This window comes from Microtus oregoni, unplaced genomic scaffold, assembly GCF_018167655.1.
Source record: "Microtus oregoni isolate MIOR12 unplaced genomic scaffold, Mior012 000050F_ref0000143, whole genome shotgun sequence".
NCBI lineage: Eukaryota > Metazoa > Chordata > Mammalia > Rodentia > Cricetidae > Microtus > Microtus oregoni.
In genome coordinates this window covers 8,207,242-8,227,866 of record NW_024543256.1, presented here as the reverse complement: position 1 = coordinate 8,227,866, position 20,625 = coordinate 8,207,242, and the positions used below count along the sequence as shown (strand labels likewise).

At 40.4% G+C, this 20,625-nt stretch overlaps 1 protein-coding gene across 1 annotated transcript in view; it reads right to left on the bottom strand.

Annotated features, from left to right (window-relative positions):
* Positions 1 to 1,912: 1,912 nt before the first annotated feature.
* Positions 1,913 to 20,625, bottom strand: part of LOC121437161 (cleavage stimulation factor subunit 2-like) — a 33,009-nt gene continuing 14,296 nt past the window's right edge. Inside the window, exons 9-15 of the mRNA XM_041637006.1 lie at positions 15,573 to 15,632; positions 14,792 to 14,933; positions 13,424 to 13,608; positions 12,932 to 13,209; positions 5,565 to 5,675; positions 4,526 to 4,651; positions 1,913 to 2,149 (exon numbers count right to left, since the gene is read on the bottom strand). Of these exons, the coding sequence (XP_041492940.1) occupies positions 4,529 to 4,651; positions 5,565 to 5,675; positions 12,932 to 13,209; positions 13,424 to 13,608; positions 14,792 to 14,933; positions 15,573 to 15,632 (899 nt within the window). The 3' untranslated portion in view covers positions 1,913 to 2,149; positions 4,526 to 4,528. The remainder of the gene's footprint in view (positions 2,150 to 4,525; positions 4,652 to 5,564; positions 5,676 to 12,931; positions 13,210 to 13,423; positions 13,609 to 14,791; positions 14,934 to 15,572; positions 15,633 to 20,625) is intronic.

Genomic DNA, 20,625 nt, shown 5'->3' with positions numbered 1-20,625 from the left:
TAGACCACTTATTTTCTACCAAGAGTGAACAAATTTACATTTCCTACTACTTAGGAAGCTATAGCTTGAAAGATTAGCAGGATCATTTTTCAGTCACTAATCTGAACATAAGAGACAGGTCACAAACTTGGGGTAGCTAAGTGTACTAATTATAGCAGAAAAAGCACATCCATAGGGATGAATTGGGATGCCACTGCTCATGTCAATTTATTCACCTAAATGTTTGCTAACCACATTAAGTTTAATGAGGCCTTGGGAAAATGCACACTAGGATTTCCAGGATATGATTTCTACTAGACAATTGCTTACCAAATAACTTCAGCCTCAGTAATCTTGATTGGAAATTGCTTGTGTAAAACCCAAGTTCCTAACTAGAAATACTTTTCTCATGGTCTCTGTGTCTAAATATATTGGTGCTTTTAAGTCATAACAGCTGCTAAAATCATCACATTATTGACTTATTATTTATGTAGGAGGCACAGAAGGTGATGTGAAAACAAGGAGCTACATGCATAATTAATATCCAAGTTGAACCTGTGGTATAAGTGGAATAGGCAGGGAGTGCTTGCTGTTTTGCACTTTTCTTGATGACATATACTGCAAATTTTCATTGTAAATATATGGAGAAAATCCCTCAATTTTAATATCTTTGCATTCTTTTGTTTGGCATGTAAGCAATGTGCTTTATGTGCCTAGTAATGATTTTAATTCACCTGCCCATAATCCTAACACAGAGAGTAGGGTTCTGAGAATATAAATAAGCTCACAATTAGTTCTAGTAAACTTTACTAATTATTAAGGCAACTCTTCAAATGTCTTGAGGTTAACCTGGTGGAAAGAAACCGTGCTCCTCCTTAATGGCACTATGGGAGAACAGAAGACATGGTGTTCTGTTGGTTAGCACAGGCTAATGGCACTAATAACCTTCCAAGTAGGTAGTACTTAGGAAAAAAACAGGCAACCATAACAGGGCCTTCCTGTGTTCTATACTTGGTCCTCTTAAAAGACTTGAAAATGTAAAAGTTTTAGGGTTTTCTGTTTTAAGTTCTTGGAATGAGTTTAGTTAGTGGATAGGGCTGAAAGCTTTGCAATTTTCTAAAACCTGGGATAAAATATATTTTCTTACTTGATTTTCCTATTAAATTTGAACATGTGGAAAACCAGTGGCTTTGTAAACTTGTAAAGTTGGCTACCTAGACAGAAGAGCTCTACAACAGTCTCTCTGGTTGTTGACACACACTCAAACCAGTGCCAAAACAATCTTTATCTTAACTCAGAACGGCGTATGTTCAGACTTGCTACTGACCAAACAACACATTTGGATAACTGAATTTTCTTAAACCAAACACATTACTGTGGTATGCTCTTTGCTTGATGGCCTTCTGGCTATTTTATAGCTTTAAACACTTGCTTTTTTTCTCCCAGAAAACTCAGAGACCCTAGAAAGTTTTCAAAGGGCAAAGTCTTTTTTTTTTTGGTTTTTTGAGACAGGGTTTCTCTGTAGCTTTGGAGCCTGTTCTGGAACTAGCTCTTGTAGACCAGGCTGGTCTCGAACTCACAGAGATCCTCCTGCCTCTGCCTCCCGAGTGCTGGGATTAAAGGCGTGCATCACCACCACCCGGCAAAGGGCAAAGTCTTATTACCTCGTTAAAAGCAAACACAACAAAATTCCTGAAGACATTGATTCCAAGAAATACTCAAGTATCACTAAGAAGAATAAATGTTTATGCTAACGTGAGAATAGAGCTATGGCAATATAAGATGAAAGGACAATGCTGCAGTAAGAGTAGAAAACATATCTAAGCTTTTACCTTTGCGTTTAGCTTCTTTAAAGCAAAAGGGTCTCTCTCTCTCTCTCTCTCTCTATATATATATATATATATATATATATATATATATATATATATATATATATATCAATTTTCGGTATGCTAAGATTGTGTTCAGAGTTTATTTGACATCACAGAAAATATACAAACTAAGACAACAAAACGAACTGCTTTCGTTTGGAGAAATGGTCATGCGAGTCCTCCACCTGGCACCAACTGAATCATCAGGGGTTAGGATGCAGAAGTCACCATGTTTTCAACATTTCAGCAATGTTAAGGAATTACTATTTCCAGATTTGTTGCCAGGTATTTTTCAGAACCTGTAAGAAAAAATTTGGAGAAAGTCACTGTAAGTGAACTTCTTTTTTCTAAAACCCAAGAAAAAAACAGCTACCCTCATAAAAAATGGAACAACAAAATTGGACTGAGGGAAGGGAGGAGGGGCTGAAGATCAAACACCATTGTTTGCCTGTGTCCTGTCTCCTCATTGTCCTTTGTAGCAGGGTTTCTCAGCCTTAGCATTACATGGAATTTTTCAGCCAAAGTGCTCTCTCAAAAAGAGAAAGATGCCCTGTGCATCATTATGGGATGTTCAGGAGCATCTCTGATCTCTAAGCACTAAATGACAGTGGCATACTACTTTCAAATGTTTTGTCAACATAAAATGCCTACAGAAACTGACAAATATAGTAGAGGCAGGCAAGACTCCCCTATTTCACAACTACCTTCCTTTCTCTTTCTCATATGCGTATGTGTGCACATGAGTGCAGTCATGAGCAAGAAGTTCAAACCAACCTCAAGTGTAAATCCTTAGGATAGCCATCTAACTAGGACTTGAGACTGGGTGTCTCACTGGGACCTGGGGCTCACTGATTAGGTTAGGCTGGCTGGTCAGCAGGCTCCAAGGATCATCCTGTCTCCACTTCTCCCAATAAGATTACTAGAGTGTGCCACTGCACCCAACTTTTCAGGTGGATTCTGGGGTTTGAACTTGGCTGCTCATGCTTGTGTTTGGGTAGCAAGCACTTTACGAACTGAGCTACCTCTCCACTCCAAGAAATATTTATCTCTAATTAGTGAGAAATAACATTGTGATGGGAGAAAGGAACCAAAACTCTTAAGTTTAGGACAAAAAGCCAATGTTTCAGCCACAACATGCATAAATAGAGTTTGCTCACATAAAATTAGTTGTGGCTTCACATCCACTGGTATAAATTACTCAGTTGTAAAAACTGAATACAGTTTGTAGTCTAGTTCACAGTAACATACTAAGAACAACTGCCTGGCTTTGTACTACAAAGTAAAAATATAAGATGCAATCACCGAGGGAAACTGTGTGAAGGCTACAAGGTCCTTTGTATTATTTTCCCAACTTCTTATCAAACTATGATTGCTTCAAAGGTTAAAATAAAAACCCTGTAAATTCTTGCCCTGAGGTCAGTATTCAAGGCAAATGAGATACAATTAAGAGTACACAATGAAAGAACTTTCAGGAAAACTGCTATCTCCCACACTCTAAAACCAGTAATTTTCTCAAACCACACAGAATGCCTTTTCTGACATAATTTGTAATAGTAAATTACTATGATTATAGTCCATATTTTTAATGAAGAAAATAGGATGTTTGGGATATAAGGAAACAAAGGTGAAGTACAATATATTAAAAATCTAGTTTCCAACCATCTACAATCACTCCCAGTTTTGGTACAGTCATTTAAAGTCTCAGTAGATACGATGCATATTCGCATTTTGAAAGTTTTGAAAGTACTACAAATACAGACTACAGTATAGTAAGACTGCTAATTATCATAAATGAGTTCACTGTTATATGTAAGCCTGTGTATGAGAATTATAAGACATGTGAGGTTAAAATGTAAAAATTCCAAAGACATTCCAACAGGTATTGGGACAATATGAAAGTAAAACTGCTTTCAGAGAACGGAATTGTTTATGAAATACAAAGATGGGAGTTTTGAAAACAAAACAATATTTATATAGCAAGTTTGGTCATATGGTTATTTATGAGGAAAGTGCACTTAAGATTCTTCTTACATGATGGATGAACAAGAAAGATAATGGTACTATACACTCTTCTTTAAAATGTAAAGAAACTGGTGCTGACAGGGACCAGTTTGTAATAGTCAACCATCAAAATATTCATTACAAGGGCTGGGACATAGCTCGGCTGGCATAGTGCATGCTTTGAATACATGAATCCCAAGTTTGATCTCCAGTATCTCAAAAGCAGAGTGCCGTACTGCATGCCTGTCATCTTAGCACAATGGAAAGTGGTAGCAGGAAGACCGAAGTTCAAAGTCATCTTCAGCTACATAAGGAGTTCAAGGCTAGACTGGGCTATATGAGACCTGGACACACATGGACACAGAGACACACATTCCAAAACAAACATTAGAGTAACATTTTATTGAAATATTTTGTATTTCCTCCATTTTGAAGGAATGGTTTGGAATAAAACCCTATATTAATTTCATCATCAGCAAAGGCTGAAAATAATTCAACAACTAAACAAATGTTCTGCAGCCTTACCCTATACCCAAAGGTGCTGACTACTGAAGGGTCAAGACGGCCTAGTGAAGATCAGGGCCTCAGAGAACATTACATTGTTAAAGGTTAAAGTTACACACTTCAAATACAGAAGGACCTAGTTCTGCCCAGGTACCATTCAGTCAGCTCACCTTTTAAGGTGCCCCAGTGGATTTCTGTATCTGTTCCTTTAAGATTAGGATACTCTGCCTCTGCTCAGGAGGCAGCATGGCAATCTGGTCTGCAGTGAGCTGAAGGACCTGCATAATCAAAGCAGCCTGTGCAGAGGAGAGCAAGGTTGTGAGTTTCAATGATGTGTCAGAAAACCAAAAAAACAGAAACAAAAAACAAAAACAAAACCCAAAATATACCACCAGCTTCTGTCTAAAAAAACTGTCATAGACTATGAAGCAAAATGGGAAAAGGGAGGATATTTCTCCCCGCCCCCACACTGCAAGCCAAAATAAAGAAAATGGTGAGAAAAGACACAGTGAAGCACAAGATTAAATGAAAATACCTAAGATTAGATGGTGTGAAGAGATGCTCCAGGAACTCAAAGTTCCTGCATACTAAGATGGTAACTGTGAGCACTGTTTTGAGTTTCCCTTTTCACAAGTTTAATCCTTCCTATCAGACACAAGCTCCCAACAATAGCCAAGTATAACAACAGAAAAATATACTTGTGGTGAATCTGCTATTTTGTTTAAGTATCGGTAGAAAGGGGAGGCAGAAAGGAGCTTGGATTTTAGGTCAGTTTGGCTTGCACATAAAAACAATTGACATTTATAAATTAGTCTGAAATGTAAAATAAGTTGTCAATTATATTCACTTAAAAACTTAAGGTTCATGGGCTGGAGAGATGGCTCAGTGGTTAAGAGCATTGCCTGCTCTTCCAAAGGTCCTGAGTTCAATTCCCAGCAACCACATGGTGGCTCACAACCATCTGTAAAGAGGTCTGGCGCCCTCTTCTGGCCTTCAGGCATACAGACAGAATATTGTATACATAATAAATAAAAAAAAAAAACTTAAGGTTCAGGTCCCCAAAATGCTCAGTCAAGATCATTAGAGTCCTAAGTTAGAGTAAACATCGCTTCCAAAGGGACTTTGAAGACCCAGGATCTTCATGGTAACTGTGAAAAGATCAAAATACTAGATTTGTGCACTGGGAGGCAGTGAGACAGTGTTGCTTACCTTCTCATGATCCTGGGGTGTGACTTGGCTCTGTCCAGGACTAAAGCCACCAGGTTGGTTTCCAGCTTGCATGCCTGCTGCTTGAATGCCTGCTCCTTGCATGACTGGGACCTATAGGTAGAAAGAAAGAAGACAGCATACAGAATTCCTGAAGTCTATGGAACCTCAATACAGTACCAATCTTGACACAGGTAAGAGTGTAAAGAGAATTAATGATCTAAAGATCAGCTTATACTGTTAGCAAAATCAGAAGTTAGTGTTTAATCAAAGACCTACTAGCATACAAATTCTTGCATATTACAGGTCCATCATCATAACAAATAATACACACTGCAGGAAGGGGACATTAAATTAGCAAAATTTAGCCAAATAAGCATAGGGAAAACTATGAGCACTTGAGAAATTAATGATCAGAGTAAACACAAGTGAAGTCAGCAGACTTTACATAACTGTATTCTGGGAAGTGATGTTCACAAGACTACTGCCTACCTCTATTTCAAGTAAACACTAGTAGTTATTTTCAAAGGGCTCTATTCAATAAAACAGATGGAGACAGAAAGGAGATAGGAAGGTCTCTGGGGAAAAGAGAATATTAGCCCAATATTTGCCTTTTAGAGATTTCTTAAAAGCAAAAACTATGAATATCCCTTTTAATGCTCAGATAACTAATGGCAGTGTGAATTTTTTTTAAGCCTCTTCTTCCTTTGTTTTTTTTTCAAGCAGTGTTTTTCTGTAGCTTTGGAGCCTGTCCTGGAACTCCCTCTGGAGACCAGACTGGCCTCAAACTCACAGAGATCCACCTGCCTCTGCCTCCTCAGTGCTGGGACTAAAGGCGTGTGTGACCACTGCTCGACTATTAGATATTTTTATTGCATATAAATTTTTAACAAATTTGTTACCTGCTTTCTCAGATTATAACCAGGGAAGTATAGAAGAAATATACAGAAACATGTGTCAGGAATAGATGATATGTGAATAGATGTAACAATGTGAAGAACCAGGTGATAGTCCATCAGTAAAAGGGGCAGATACACTACAGGATAAAACTATGTTATAACATAAATAATAACAGATCTATTTCCATGTCGATTTTGAATAATCAAAAATGATTTAAATATTTTTGCAATTTACTTAAGAAAATAGGAAGCATAAAATACATTCAGAGAGTTGTGCTGGTGAAGGGTCACTATGGCGGACAATGAGGACTACTGAGAACTCAAGAACAATCGCAGTGGGTTTCTGATCCTACTGCACGTACTGGCTTTGTGGGAGCCTAGGCAGTTTGGATGCTCACCTTCCTAGACCTGGATGGAGGTGGGAGGACCTTGGACTTCCCACAGGGCAGGGAACCCTGACTGTGTGGGGGGTGGGGAGTGGGGGGAGGGGGAGGGAAAAGAGAGGCGGGGAGGAGGTGGAAATTTTTAATAATAATAATAATAAAAACATCAAGGACAACACAATAACATATATTAAAAAATAAATTAAAAAAGAGGAAAAATATACATTCAGTCGATCCTTTTTCACTAAAACAGCTCAAACAACTTTTAGAATAGTTCTTTCATCTGGTATGGTGGTTTGAATAAGAACGGTCCTCACAGGCTCATATATTTGAATGCTTACTCACCATAGAGTGGCACTATTTGAAAGGATTAAGATGTATGGCATTGTTGGAGGAAGTGTATCACTGCAGGTAGGGAGCTTTGAGGTTTCAAAAGTTCATGTTAAACTCAGTATCTCCCTCTGCCTTTTGGATCAGGATGTAGCTCTCATCTACTTCTCCAGCACCATGCATTGCATGTCTACTGCCATGCTTCCCACCATGAAAATAATGGGGCTAAACTTCCCAAAATGTAAGCCAGCTAAGACCTGTTGTGGTCATGTTGGGTGGTGATAGCTAACTCCTTTAATTCCAGCACTTTGGAGGCAGAGGCAGGCAAATCTCTGTGAGTTCGAGGTCAGCCTGTCTACAGAGCAAGTTCCAGGGCAGGCTCAAAAGAAAAACTAAGGGGAGTGGTCATTGTGTCTCTTCACAGCAATATAAAAGTGACTACGACATAACTTGGTACCAGGGACTGGGGTATTGCTGTAGCAGGCTGTTTGTTGGTGGAATATGGAAGCCTCTGAACTAGAAAAGGGGTTGGGGGCTGGAGAGATGGCTTAGTGGTTAAGAGCACTGGCTGTCCTTCCAGAGATCTTGAGTTCAATTCCCAGCAACCATCTATAATGAGATCTGGCAACTTCCTCTGGCTTGCAGGCATACATGCAGAGCACTATTCATAATAAAAATATTCATCTATTTATTTTTATTATGAACACTGCATTCGTAATAAAAATAAATAAATCTTTAAAAAAAGGAAAAGGGGGGCAGGCGGTGGTGGCGCACACCTTTAATTCCAGCACTTGAGAGGCAGAGGCAGGCAGATCTCTGAGTTTGAGGCCAGGCTGGTCAACAAGAGCTAGTTCCAGGACAGGTTCCAAAGCTACAGAGAAACCTTGTCTCGAAACCCCCCCCCAAAAAAAACCCACCCCTCCCCCCAAAAAAAGGAAAAAGAAAAGAAAGAAAGGAAGGGAGGAAGGGAAGAAGGGAAGAAAAGAGGTTGAATGCTTTAAGTAGGGCTCAATGGGCTATCTTAGCAGAACAGTGACAATAGTGCTAAGGGTGATTTGAACCCAGCTCAAGAAGTTTCAGATGGGAATGATATTAGTAAGTGGCCTAGGGACCATTGCGACATTTTGGCAAAGAATGTAGCTGTTTTTGCCTGAGTGTTAAAAATATGCCTGAGGCCAAATTGAACAGTTTTAGATTAATGGCACTAGCAGAGATTTCAAGACTGCCAAATATTGACTATGTCTTGTGGCCCCTCTTATTCAGATATATAAAGAAAAGGAAAAAGCTGAGCAAGGAAAAATATAAAATGTACAGTTTGAGGAGAAAAGCAGGACCAGGAAGTGCAACAGAACAAAATTTCAGTGCTCAAGGAGATAAAAAGTTTAAGAAAAGCCTGATGCTAAATGGAATAAAAGGAGTGGTGTGACCTCAGAGCAAGACCCCACCCATCTAACCTTCAATTAGTGAAAAAGAAGAAAATCTTAAGCAGTAAAGGAAGCCATCAACATCAAAGGCTGATGCAAATGTCTATTATGAACAAGGAGGCCTAATTCAAGCCACCCCATCAAGCAGTACTACTTGGCACCTAGCCCAAAAGGAGTTCTGGCTTTAGAGTCAATGATACAAAAATGGGGTCGTGGAATATCCCTCTGAGGCTAAGTAAAGCTGCTGAGGCCAGGCATGTGTTAAGGTGTCCTTGTATGGTGACATAGAGAGGCCATTGTGTGAAACTGTGAAAGTAAAGCCTAGATTTCACTGGAGACTCCTAAGATGTTAGAGATGCCAGAGTCATGGGATATCTGCCAAGAAAAGTTGCAGATTGGGTGTGGATCCAGCCCAAGAGAGAAATGTGCTGCAGTCAACAAAGTGGAAAGGAGTTGGAGATCTGAAGAGCATTTTGACATCAGACATGAAGATCCAGAGTTTGGAGTTTGCCCAGCTGATTTTCAGTCTTGCTTTGGTCCAGTATTTTCTATTTATTTATTTATTTAGGATTTCTGCCTCCTCCCTGCACCCGCCTCCCATTTCCCTCCCCCTCCCCCATCAAGTCCCCTCCCTCATCCGCTAGAAGAGCAGTCAGGGTTTCCTGACCTGTGGTAAGCCCAAGGACCGCCCACCTCTATCCAGGTCTAGTAAGGTGAGCATCCAAACTGCCTAGGCTCCCCCAAAGCCAGTACGTGCAGTAGGATCAAAAACCCACTGCCATTGTTCTTGAGTTCTCAGTAGTCCTCATTGCCGCTATGTTCAGCTAGTCCGGATTTAATTCTTACAATGCTTCCTTTCCTTCTTTTTGAAATGGTAATGTGTCAGTGTATGTTGGAACTGTGTGACTGACCTTTTTATTTTTATTTTATGGGTTTATAGTTAAGAGATTGTCATGAGTCTCAGATGAGACTTTGAACTTTTGGACAGTATTGAGACTGTGATGGAATATGGTGACTTTTGAAGTTGAAGCCAGGTGGTGGTAGAATGCATTTTTGTGTTATGATATAGCTATAAGTCAATCAGAGCCAGGGAGTCAAATGTGGTGGTATGAGTAAAAATGGCCCCCACAGACTCACATGGTTGAATGCTTATTTACCAGGGAGTTGCACTATTTCAAAGGTTTAGGAAGCAGGTCATTGGGAGATAGGCTTTGGGGGTTTCAAACACCCATGCCAAGCCCAGTATCTCCCTTTCTGCTTATAGATCAGGATGTAGCTCTCATCTACTTCTCCAGCACCATGCATGCCATGCCTGCTGTTGATGTAGGTGGGTCTTCTATCTATCTGTTTCTTTCATTGGTTAATTAATAAAGAAAACTGCTTGGCCTGATAGGTCAGAACATAGGTAGATGGGGAAGACAGAACAGAATGCTGGGAGGAAGAAAGCAGTGAGGCAGATGTGATGAAGCTCCAGCGCAAGATGAACATAGGTTAGAATCTTCCTGGTAAGACACCACCTCGTGGTGCTACACACAATAGAAATGGTTTAATCAAGATATGAGAGTTAGCCAGTAAAAGGCTAGATATAATGGGCCAGGCAGTGTTTAAATGAATACAGTTTGTGTGTTGTTATTTTGGGTGTAAAGCTAGCCATGTGGGAGCTGGGCGGGACGAAAAGCAGGCCTGCCTGCAGCTCTTTCTACATGTTGTCATGCTTCCCACCATGATAATGGAACTAAAACTCTGAAACTGTAAGCAAGCCCTCAATTAAATGCTATCTCTTGTAAGAGTTGCCATTGTCCCCTGTCCCTTTCTGAATGGAGATGGAGGACTGCATAGGGAGGGTAGATGGGAAAGGGGGACAGGACAAAAGGAGGAAGGGGAACTGGTTGGGATGTAAAATAAATGAAAAAAATGTTATTTAAATAAAAAGAGTTGCCATTTTCATTGTGTTTCTTCACAGCAACAGTAACTAAGACATCTGAAATACTTACTCTCATGCATCAGCTCTTTTCTCAGACACTGGGGACATGAAGCAATGGCACATAAAGGATGCTATCTATATTAATACTTAGTTCAGGGACTTGCATAAACCTTAATAATTATGGATATGAACAACCTCTGGGTACAGTCACTTAGGAATTTACTAATACTGATTTATACCAATCTGAGACACTGCAGTATGAAATAACTACCCCAAATGGCCAGTTGAAGTTTCTAGGAATATCTGTACTAGGCAGATAAATACTAGTAAGACTGGTCAAATACCTTGGTTGGCCTAAGACAATCCCAGTTTATGTTTTTTTTCCCCTCAGGGTAAATTATTAACACTTTCATTCTTGAATGTTTTCTTCTTTGTATGACAAATTATATAACCACCCTATAACAACAAGCCTCTTAGCTACATGCTTCTAACTGTGTGGACTGGAGTTAAATTTAAAATCTAATTTAAAGGGATATGAAGGCCATATTAAGTTAAAAAAACAAAGATCATAAAAAGGATAACAGTAGAAAGCTACACTAAAAATATCAGATAAGCAAAATATGGTGGTGCATGCCTTCAAGTCCATCACTCCTGAGACAAGGGCAGGCAAATCTCAGTGAGTTCAAGGCCAGCCCAGTATATATAGTGAGTTTCAGGTCAGCCAGGGCTACATGAAAAGACTTTGTCTCAAAAAAATCAATCTAATAAAGGCAATTGTCTATCACAAGTGAAAGATACAGAAGAGGAAGTTGAGGTTCCTAACATAACACTTTTATAGATGGCTGGGATGTATTATTATATAATTATTGACTATATTGCTAAAATGTAAAAAGTATCAATTTTAAGTTCTTATTTTCTCTACCTTGGATTTAACTGACTTTATAGACTTTTAATAAAAACTATATTGGGCTGGGGGTATAGCTCAGGGGTATTGAAAAGATGTATAAAAATGTGTTGAGGCTATTGACCATAGAGCATGCAACAAAAATCAAAGCCCACAAACACATTTTTATTTTTTTTTCACAAACACATTTTTAAAAGCAAAACCTGAACTACAAAATAAAATAAATTTTTATTCTATATATACCAAAAAAAGCCACATTTTTATCTCAAATTAGGGAGAATCAGGCAAACACCCACACACAGAGACAATATATAGATGCAAATAGGACAGAGAAGCAGAATAGATGAACAAGCTGTATTTCTTGCTCCGTTATTTTTTTAGTTAGGTGAATTTGGCCAAGTCACCAGACTTAGGTAGGCGGGGAAAATTAAACGGAATGCTGGGAGGAAGAAAGCAGAGTCAGAGAGATGCCAAGGATCCTCTGCCTGAGATGGACACAGGTTAGAATCTTGCCGGTAAGCCACTGACATGTGGCGATATACAGATGAATAGAAATGGGTTAAATCAAGATGTGAGAGTTAGCCAATAAGAGGCTAGAACTAATGAACCAAGCAGTGATTTAATTAATACAATTTCTGTGTCGTTATTTTGGGACTAAGCTAGCTGGGTGGTCGGGATGAACAAGCAGCCTGCTCATTCTGCAACTTCTGGCCTTCACCTTCCAAACCTATAAAATCAGAGAACTAGATGCCAGACATGTTGCATTCTAGTTTTGATATTTTCCTCTCTTCTTTCTCTCCCAATCCCCAAATACACTGGAAGACACAGAAGCACATGAAAATGGGAAGAAAGAAATGAAAAATGAAGGCACCAACATATAGAAACTTGAGAAGATACACACATTCCATCTTCCCACAACTAACTGGAGATGATAAAAATGAGGTGACTTATAAAGCATCCCATACATACAGCTGAAGTGAGCCAAGTGAAGGAGACAGAAAAGCGACAGACTGTGCAGTTCCAGAATTATATGCAGATGGCCTTTCCTATACCACTGTTTATTTAGATGCTTTCATGATAATAGATCCACACAGGTCTCTGCCACCCCGAGATAATCTAAATGAATGCAACTCCTCAAATGCTCTAGTTCAGGTTGTACATGGTAATCATTTGGGGGAGGTTTTTCAAATGGCCTAAGATCTGCACAAGTATTTGGTGGGGGGACTTTGTACACATTGATGGTTTATATACTTAGTGCAAAGTACTCCCTGCCCTGTACATTTTCATTTTCAGAGGTTTTTCTGAAATAGTGAAGCAAGGTTGTTCTTTTGGGTTAAGTATTAGAGGCTAGTCACCCTTCTCCTAAGGGATATGAGAAAGTAAAAGGAGAGCCTATTCTCTCCTTTCTAACAAGCAAATTCATTCAAGTCAGAAGACAACAAATATCAGGCTCAGTAACAAATCCCCAAATACATTAAGATTTTATGTAGATACTATAAGTATTACCTGTCTTGATCCCTGGGGAACGACAGCCCCCATGTTCATTGGATTGGGACCTTGGATTCCACTAGGTATAGGTCCTCTAGGTCCAGGTACCGGGCCTCTGGTATCCATGCCTCTGGCCTCCATGGCACGGGCTTCCATGGCACGGGCTTCCATGGCACGGGCCTCCATGGCACGGGCTTCCATGGCACGGGCCTCCATGGCACGGGCCTCCAGTCCCCTGGCATCCAGTCCTCTGGCCTCCAACCCTCGTGCATCTAATCCTCGGGGATCTCTTCCACCTAGAAAGTTGTAAGAAAACCAGTTAGTATAGCTACTAACTTCTAGTCACATCTCTCCTTGTCTGTGACACTGTCTCCTTTCCAGTTTATCAGATTTGTAGGTAAATCGTAAAAACTCTTTCCCAAGACTTCTGTCCCATATTAGAGCTGAAGAGAGTCAAATTCTTCACCAACCATGGCTATTAGCTGGAGTTGTGATGCAGTTTCCCCTTACCTCTAGCATCCATGGGTGGACCCCTCTGATCTATCATGGGTCCTCTTGGCTCTGCCATTAAAGGTCTGGGCTCAGCTAATGGACCTCCCCTCATGTCATGTGGGGGTGGTCCACGACCTTCATGGCCAGGAACATGGTGCATGGGTGGGCCCTGATGAGGTGGTAGTGGGGGTCCCAAGTAAGCTCTAGAGATGGAGAGAAGTGACATATTTTAAAGCAGAACGTACCAACATTGAAATGTCAATCCGATCAGTATACAAACATCCAACAGAAAACTAATACAAATATCAGTAAATAAATGGTAACAAAGTAACATCACACTGGGCAGTGGTGGTGCACGCCTTTAATCCCAGCACTCGGGAGGCAGAGGCAGGCGGATCTCTGGGAGTTCGAGGCCAGCCTGGTCTACAAGAGCTAGTTCCAGGACAGGCACCAAGGCTACAGAGAAACCCTGTCTCAAAAAACAAAACAAAACAAAAAAAAAGTAACATCACACAGACAAAAGAAATCTATAGAATGTAAATCTATGCATTCTGGAATTTATTTGATCAGGGCATTTAAAATTAGTAAAGAATTAATAGACACTATAAGTACAATGAATATGCAGTAGACTGCTTAGCAATGCAGATTCTGGATTCAGAATAAATGGCTGAAATCTAGGTCTTACCATTTATTAGCTATGTGGTCACTACCTTAACCACTATATGCCCTGGTTTCTTTACCTGTAAAATAGGACTAAGAATAGTCATTTCTAAGGTTAAATGGATTTATTTGTCTCTCTATCTTTGTGGGGCTGAGGATTGAACTAGGGCATTGGAAATGTTAGGCAAGTGCTCTTACCATGGGAGTTACACCCCCGGCCTAAGGCAGATATAATGAGGTGATTTAAGTACTTAGAGAAAAGCTAGAGGTGTGATCCCCACCAACATCAACAACTACTGTCATTAATAGTACCATTACCTCACGTTTTCCTTGTTTAGGTATATATTACTATAATTTTCAATTTCTGAAAATACAACAGTCATTGTTGGCTCCAAGTTATCTTCTTTTTCTTTTTTTAAGAGGGTTTTTGTAGCTTTGGAGCCTGTCCTGGAACTCGTTCTTGTAGACCAAGCTGTCCTCAAACTCACAGAGATCTGCCTGTCTCTGCCTCCTGAGTGCTGCAATTAAAGGCATGCGCCACCACCGCCCAGCTTCAAAATTACCTTCTTAGCTATACGATTATGTTTTCGGAAAAGTGCTTAGTTTTAGACAGTGGTTACAAATCTTATTTATCTTTTAAAGTAGGCAAACAGGTCCGACCATTTGCTTTCAATGTAAGGAAACTTTTCAACTTCTCAGGGTGTTTCCTTCTACATGAGTACTTACCTAGGCTCTACCTCTCCAGTTACAGACATTAAAGTGCCTCCCCGTGGGTCATTGGGGGCATCTCCTAACAGACCACGAGGAGTTGGGACATTGGCAGGCAAGGCTCCCCGCTGCATAGCTGCTCTGGGGTCTTGCATTGGCACTGGCAGGGAAACAAACAGGGAGTTACTGCTGTGAAAGACACATTAGGAAACAAGAAATGACTATAGCACTGACAACATAATTCAGACACCTTAGAGTGGGTGAAACCTCACCACAGCAGAATCCTCTTGCAGCTCAAGGGCAGAAACAGTGCCATTTTAGAGGTATGGATGGAATTATATAAAGAACAAACTGGGGAGCCACCTGCCAAGGACTAGCACTGTAACCTGAATAAACTTATGATCTTGGTTTTCCTTCTAATCAATCTTAGGTTAAGAACCAGAGTCACAAAAGAAAGGTAAGTTCTTGGCATAGGAACCCTGCCATGGCTCTGCAGGAACCTGCAGTCTCCTTACAGACTACTATTCCAGCCAAGCCTCCTGACACCAGTAGGGAGAGAGTAGATCTTTGGACAGATGCCCATATCATCCATGTTCTCTGCCCTGTGTGAAAAGGTCAATCTTAGGCTTGTGGCCCCAAGAGAAAAAAAAGCCACAAAACTAACAAAAAGAAAAAATACCCCAAAACACTACCCTTTTGGGGTTATGAATGTGAGGATGACTGCCAAGCAGCTCCTTTCCTTTCAACATCCCACCCTGAATACCGCAAGCAAAAGGAAACCCGCAGATACAATGGATACCTTGAACTCGCTCAATTGATGCAGGCCCGGTGGGTCCCACGGGCGAGTGCTGTAGGGTTCCTAGGTGAGCAGTAAGTTCAAAAGGAGAAATAGCAGACACTTAAAATAGCTTGCACACACACAGGAACATACACATATGGAGAATGGAGACTTACATGTCAGTAAAAGCCGAGAGTTCGTTAGTTTGCCCCGGCCTACAAAACTTCCTAAATACAGGAGGCCTTTCTCTTATCCAACAGTTCCACTTTGACAGGCATCTTTCTTAAGGGAAACTGTGTACTGGTTTACTTGGGCAAGAATAACCAGCAATTTTGGACTCTCCTTTCTGTTACTACAGAATTTTCCTTTATGTCTTCTTGTGCATTAAAAAAAGAAATAGAGAAAAATGTATTTTCAGAAATAAAACATGAAATAAATTCCAAATGGAATGTGACATGAGATTTATCAGAGATAGGCCATTAATGGACCCACACTAATGGCAATACTAATTTTGTCTCATTTAAAAGTTAGAAGCTCCACCGGGAGCAAATCCAGTCCTGGGACACTGGCGGATCAGGACTGAGCATGTAATCTGACCCAAACTCAGCAATCTCCACTGGAACAGGTACAGGGGAGTAAGCGCTGAGCTAGTAAGCTAGAGCCAGAGACTGCTGAGGGTCCGGACGTGAATCTGGGACGTTCAAGGGAGTAGACCAAAGCCAGGACCCCGGTGGGTCTGGGCATGAGTCTAGGACCTCCCAGGAACTAGGCCTGAGCCATGACCTCTGCCACTCTGGGCGTAAGTGAACCTGGGACCTCCAAGGGAACAGGCAGGAACCAGAGATCTTGGCGGGGACAGGCATGAGTCTGGGTACTCAGAGAGAGTAGGGCTGAGCCAGGACTTCTGTGGACATCAAAGGGAATAGGAACCTGGGTCCTAGCGTGAGTCTGGGACCTCTGAAGGAGTAAGCAGGTCCTCTTTAGGTCCAGGTGCACCTGAAGCAGTAGACAGGAGCCAGAAACCTTTCCACATCCAGCTCCAACCCAGGGACTCCTGCAGCAGGAAATTCAAACCAGGACTTACAGATACAGGTCAAATCTGGTAACCTAGGCCATCTTTGCTCTGAGGCAAGGAACTCCACCTTGGGCAACAAATTCCACAGGAGTGGCTCTGAATGAGCTACCTAGGACAGAGAGCAACAAGCTTCACCAGGAGCAGAAGCCAGGAGCAAATTCAGTCCTGGGAGCCAACCCAGTCCCAGGACATTGGCAGACCAAGACTGAGCCAGCAACCAGATCCAGAATCAGCTATCTCCACCAGAACAGGTACAGGGGAGTAACAGCTGAGTGAGTGAGCCAGAGCCAGAGACCACGTAGGGTCCCGACGTGAATCTGCAACCTTCAAGGGAGTAGACCTAAACCAGGACCCTGGTGGATCTGGGCGTGAGTCTAGGTCCTCCTAGGAACTAGGCCTGAGCCATGACCTCTGCCAGTCTGGGCGTGAGTGAACCTGGGACCTCTGAGGAAATATGCTGGAACCAGAGATCTCGGCGGGGCCAGGCGTGAGTCTGGGTACTTGAAGAGAGTAGGCCTGAGCCAGGACCTCTGTGGGTCCTAGCGTGAGTCTGGGACCTCTGAGGGAGTAAGCAGGTCCTCTGTGATTCCAGATGTACCAAAGCCTGGGACCTCCAAGGCAGTAGATTGGAGCCAGAAACCTTTCCAGGTCCAACTGCAACCCAGGGACTTCTGCACGAGGGGTTCCAGACCAGAATTAACAAAAACAGGGCAAAGCCAGCAACCTAGGTCAAAGTAGGCCTGAGACAGCAAACTCTAAGGGAGCAGAACAAAGCACAGGAGCGCCGAGCTGTCTCCAAGAGTAGAGTAACCAGCAGGGTAACTAGAACTGTGACACCGACTATATCACAAGGAACAACCACCTGAGCTTTGGATTCACTGGAACCTAGATTATACAACAGAATCTCAGACAGACCCAACCACACCTATTAGCAAAAAGATGAGTAGAAAAGGTAAGAACATACGCGACATAGCAAAGAAAAACACAACACCAGTAAAACCTAAAGACCCTACAACAGCAATACCTGAACAACCAAATATGGATGAAGAAGAAAATGATCTAAAAAATAACTTCAAGAGAATGTTTGAATCTCTAAAAGAAGAAATGAGAAATTCCCTTAAAGAAATGGAGGAAAAGATAAACAAAAATTGGAAGATGTCAGCAAATCACTTAAAGAAAACCAAGAAAAAGAAATCAAACATATGAAAGAAACTATTCAGGACTTGAAAACCGAAATAGAGGCAATAAAGAAAACACAAACCGAGGGAATTATAGAAACAGAAAGCATGAGAAAACAATCAGGAACCACAAATGCAAGCATGAACAGAATACAAGAAATGGAAGAGAGAATCGCAAGCGCTGAAGATACAATAGAGGAAATAGACTCATCAGTTAAAGAAAACATTAAATCTAACAAGAGCTTAACCCAAAATATCCAGGAACTATGGGACACCATGAAAAGGCCAAATCTAATAGGTATAGAAGTTCAACTCAAAGGCACAGAAAATAAATTTAACAAAATCCTAGAAGAAAACTTTTCCAACCTAAGGAGAGATATATCTATGAAAATACAAGAAGATTACAGAACACCAAATAGACTGGATCCAAATAAAAAGTCCTCTTGCCACATAATAATCAAAACACTAAACATACAGAGTAAAAAAAAGAATATTAAAAGCTGCAAAGTAAAAAGGACAAGTAACATATAAAGGTAAACCTATCAGAATTACACCCGACTTCTCATTGGAAACAATGAAATCCAGAAAGTCGTGGTCAAGGGTTATGCAGACATTAAGAGACCATGGGTGCCAGCCCAGACTACTATACCCAGCAAAACTGTCAATCACCATAGAAGGTCAAAACAAGATATTCCATGACAAATTTAGATTTCACCAATACCTAGCCACAAACCCAGCCCTACACAAAATACTAGAAAGAAAACTCCAACCCAAGTAAGATGGCTGCAAAACACAGACAATTGATGTCTCAAAGCAGCAAATCCCAAAGAAGGGAAAAATGCATTAATTAAAATCATCAACAATGAAAACTACATTAACAGAAGATAGAAATCACTGGTGATTAATATCCCTTAATATAAATGGACTCAATTCACCTATAAAAAGGCACAGGCTAACAGATTGGATACGAAAACAGAATCCATCCTTCTTCTGCATACAAGAAACACATCTCAACCTCAAAGACAGACATCGTTTCAGAGTAAAGGGTTGGAAAAAAATAAACCAATGGATCTAAGAAACAAGTGGGTATAGGTATCCTAATATCTAACAAAATAGACTTCAAGCTTAAATCAGTGAAAGGAGACAAGGAATATCATTTTATATTAGTAAAAGGAAACATCCATCAAGAGGAAATCTCAATACTGAACATCTATGCCCCAAATACAAGGGCACCCTCATATGTCAAAGAAATACTTCTAAAGCTTAAATCATACATTAAACCACACACACTTCAACACTCCCCCTCTCACCACTGGATAGGTCAATCAGACAAAAAATGAACAGAGAAATAAGGAAACTAACAGATGTTATGACTCAAATGGACTTAACAGACATCTATAGAATATTCCATCCAAACAGAAAAGAATATACCTTCTTCTCAGCACCTCATGGAACCTTCTCAAAAATTGACCACATACTCGGTAACAAAACAAAGCTCAACAAATACAAAAAAATTGGAATAACCCAATGTACCTTATCAGAACATCATGGTATAAAACTAGAAGTCAACAGCAATACTAGTTCCAGAAAGCCTACAAACACATGGAAATTAAAAAATGCTCACCTGAATCATCAATGGGTCAAGGAAGAAATAAAGGGAGAAATTAAAGACTTCCTAAAATTCAATGAAAATGACCACACAACATACCCAAATTTATGGGACACAATGAAAGCAGTGTTAAGAGGAAAGTTCATAGCACTAAACACCTACATAAAGAAGCTGGAAAAATCCCACACTGGTAAATTAACAGAACATATGAAAACTTTAGAACAAAGAGAAGCAAACTCACCTAAGAGAAATAGACTGAAGGAAATAAAGTGAAAACTGAAAACAAAGTAGAAACAAAGAAAACAATACAACGAATCAGTGAGACAAAGAGTTGGTTCTCCCAGAAAAATCAACAAAATAGACAAACCTTTATCCAAACTAACCAAAAGGCAGAACGAGAATATCCAAATTAACAAAATCAGAAATGAAAAGGGGGACATAGCAACAGGCACAGAAATCCAGAGAATCATCAGGTCATATTTCAAAAACCTGTACTCCACAAAATTGGAAAACTTAAAGGAAAGGACAACTTTCTGGATAAATATCACTTACCAAAATTAAATCAAGACTAGATAAGCAAATTAAACAGACCTATAACTGGCTGAAGAAATAGAAACAGTCATCAAAAGTCTCCCAACCAAAAAAAAAAAAGCCCAGGACCAGATAGATGGGTTCAGCTCAGAATTCTACAAGACTTTCAAAGAACTAATACTAATACTCCTCAAATTATTCCACACAATAGAAACAGAAGGAACATTGCCAAACTCCTTTTTTTTTGAGGCTACAATCACCCTGACACCCAAACCACAGAAAGACATTACTAAGAAAGAGAATTACAGACCAATCTCACTCATGAACATTGATGCAAAAATAATAAATAAAATACTGACAAATTGAGTCTAAGAACACATCAGAACCATCATCCATCATGATCAAATCAGCTTCATCCCAGAGATGCAGGGATGGTTCAACATATGAAAATCTGTCAACATAATCCACCATATAAACAAACTGAAAAATAAAAACCACATGATCATCTCATTAGATGCCGAAAAAGCTTTCAACAAAATACAACATCCCTTCATGATAAAGGTCTTGGAGAGAGCAGGAATACAAGGAACATACCTAAAGATAGTAAAGTCAATATACAGCAAGCCAACATCAAACTAAATGGAGAGAAACTCCTAGCAATTCACTGAAATCAGGAACAAG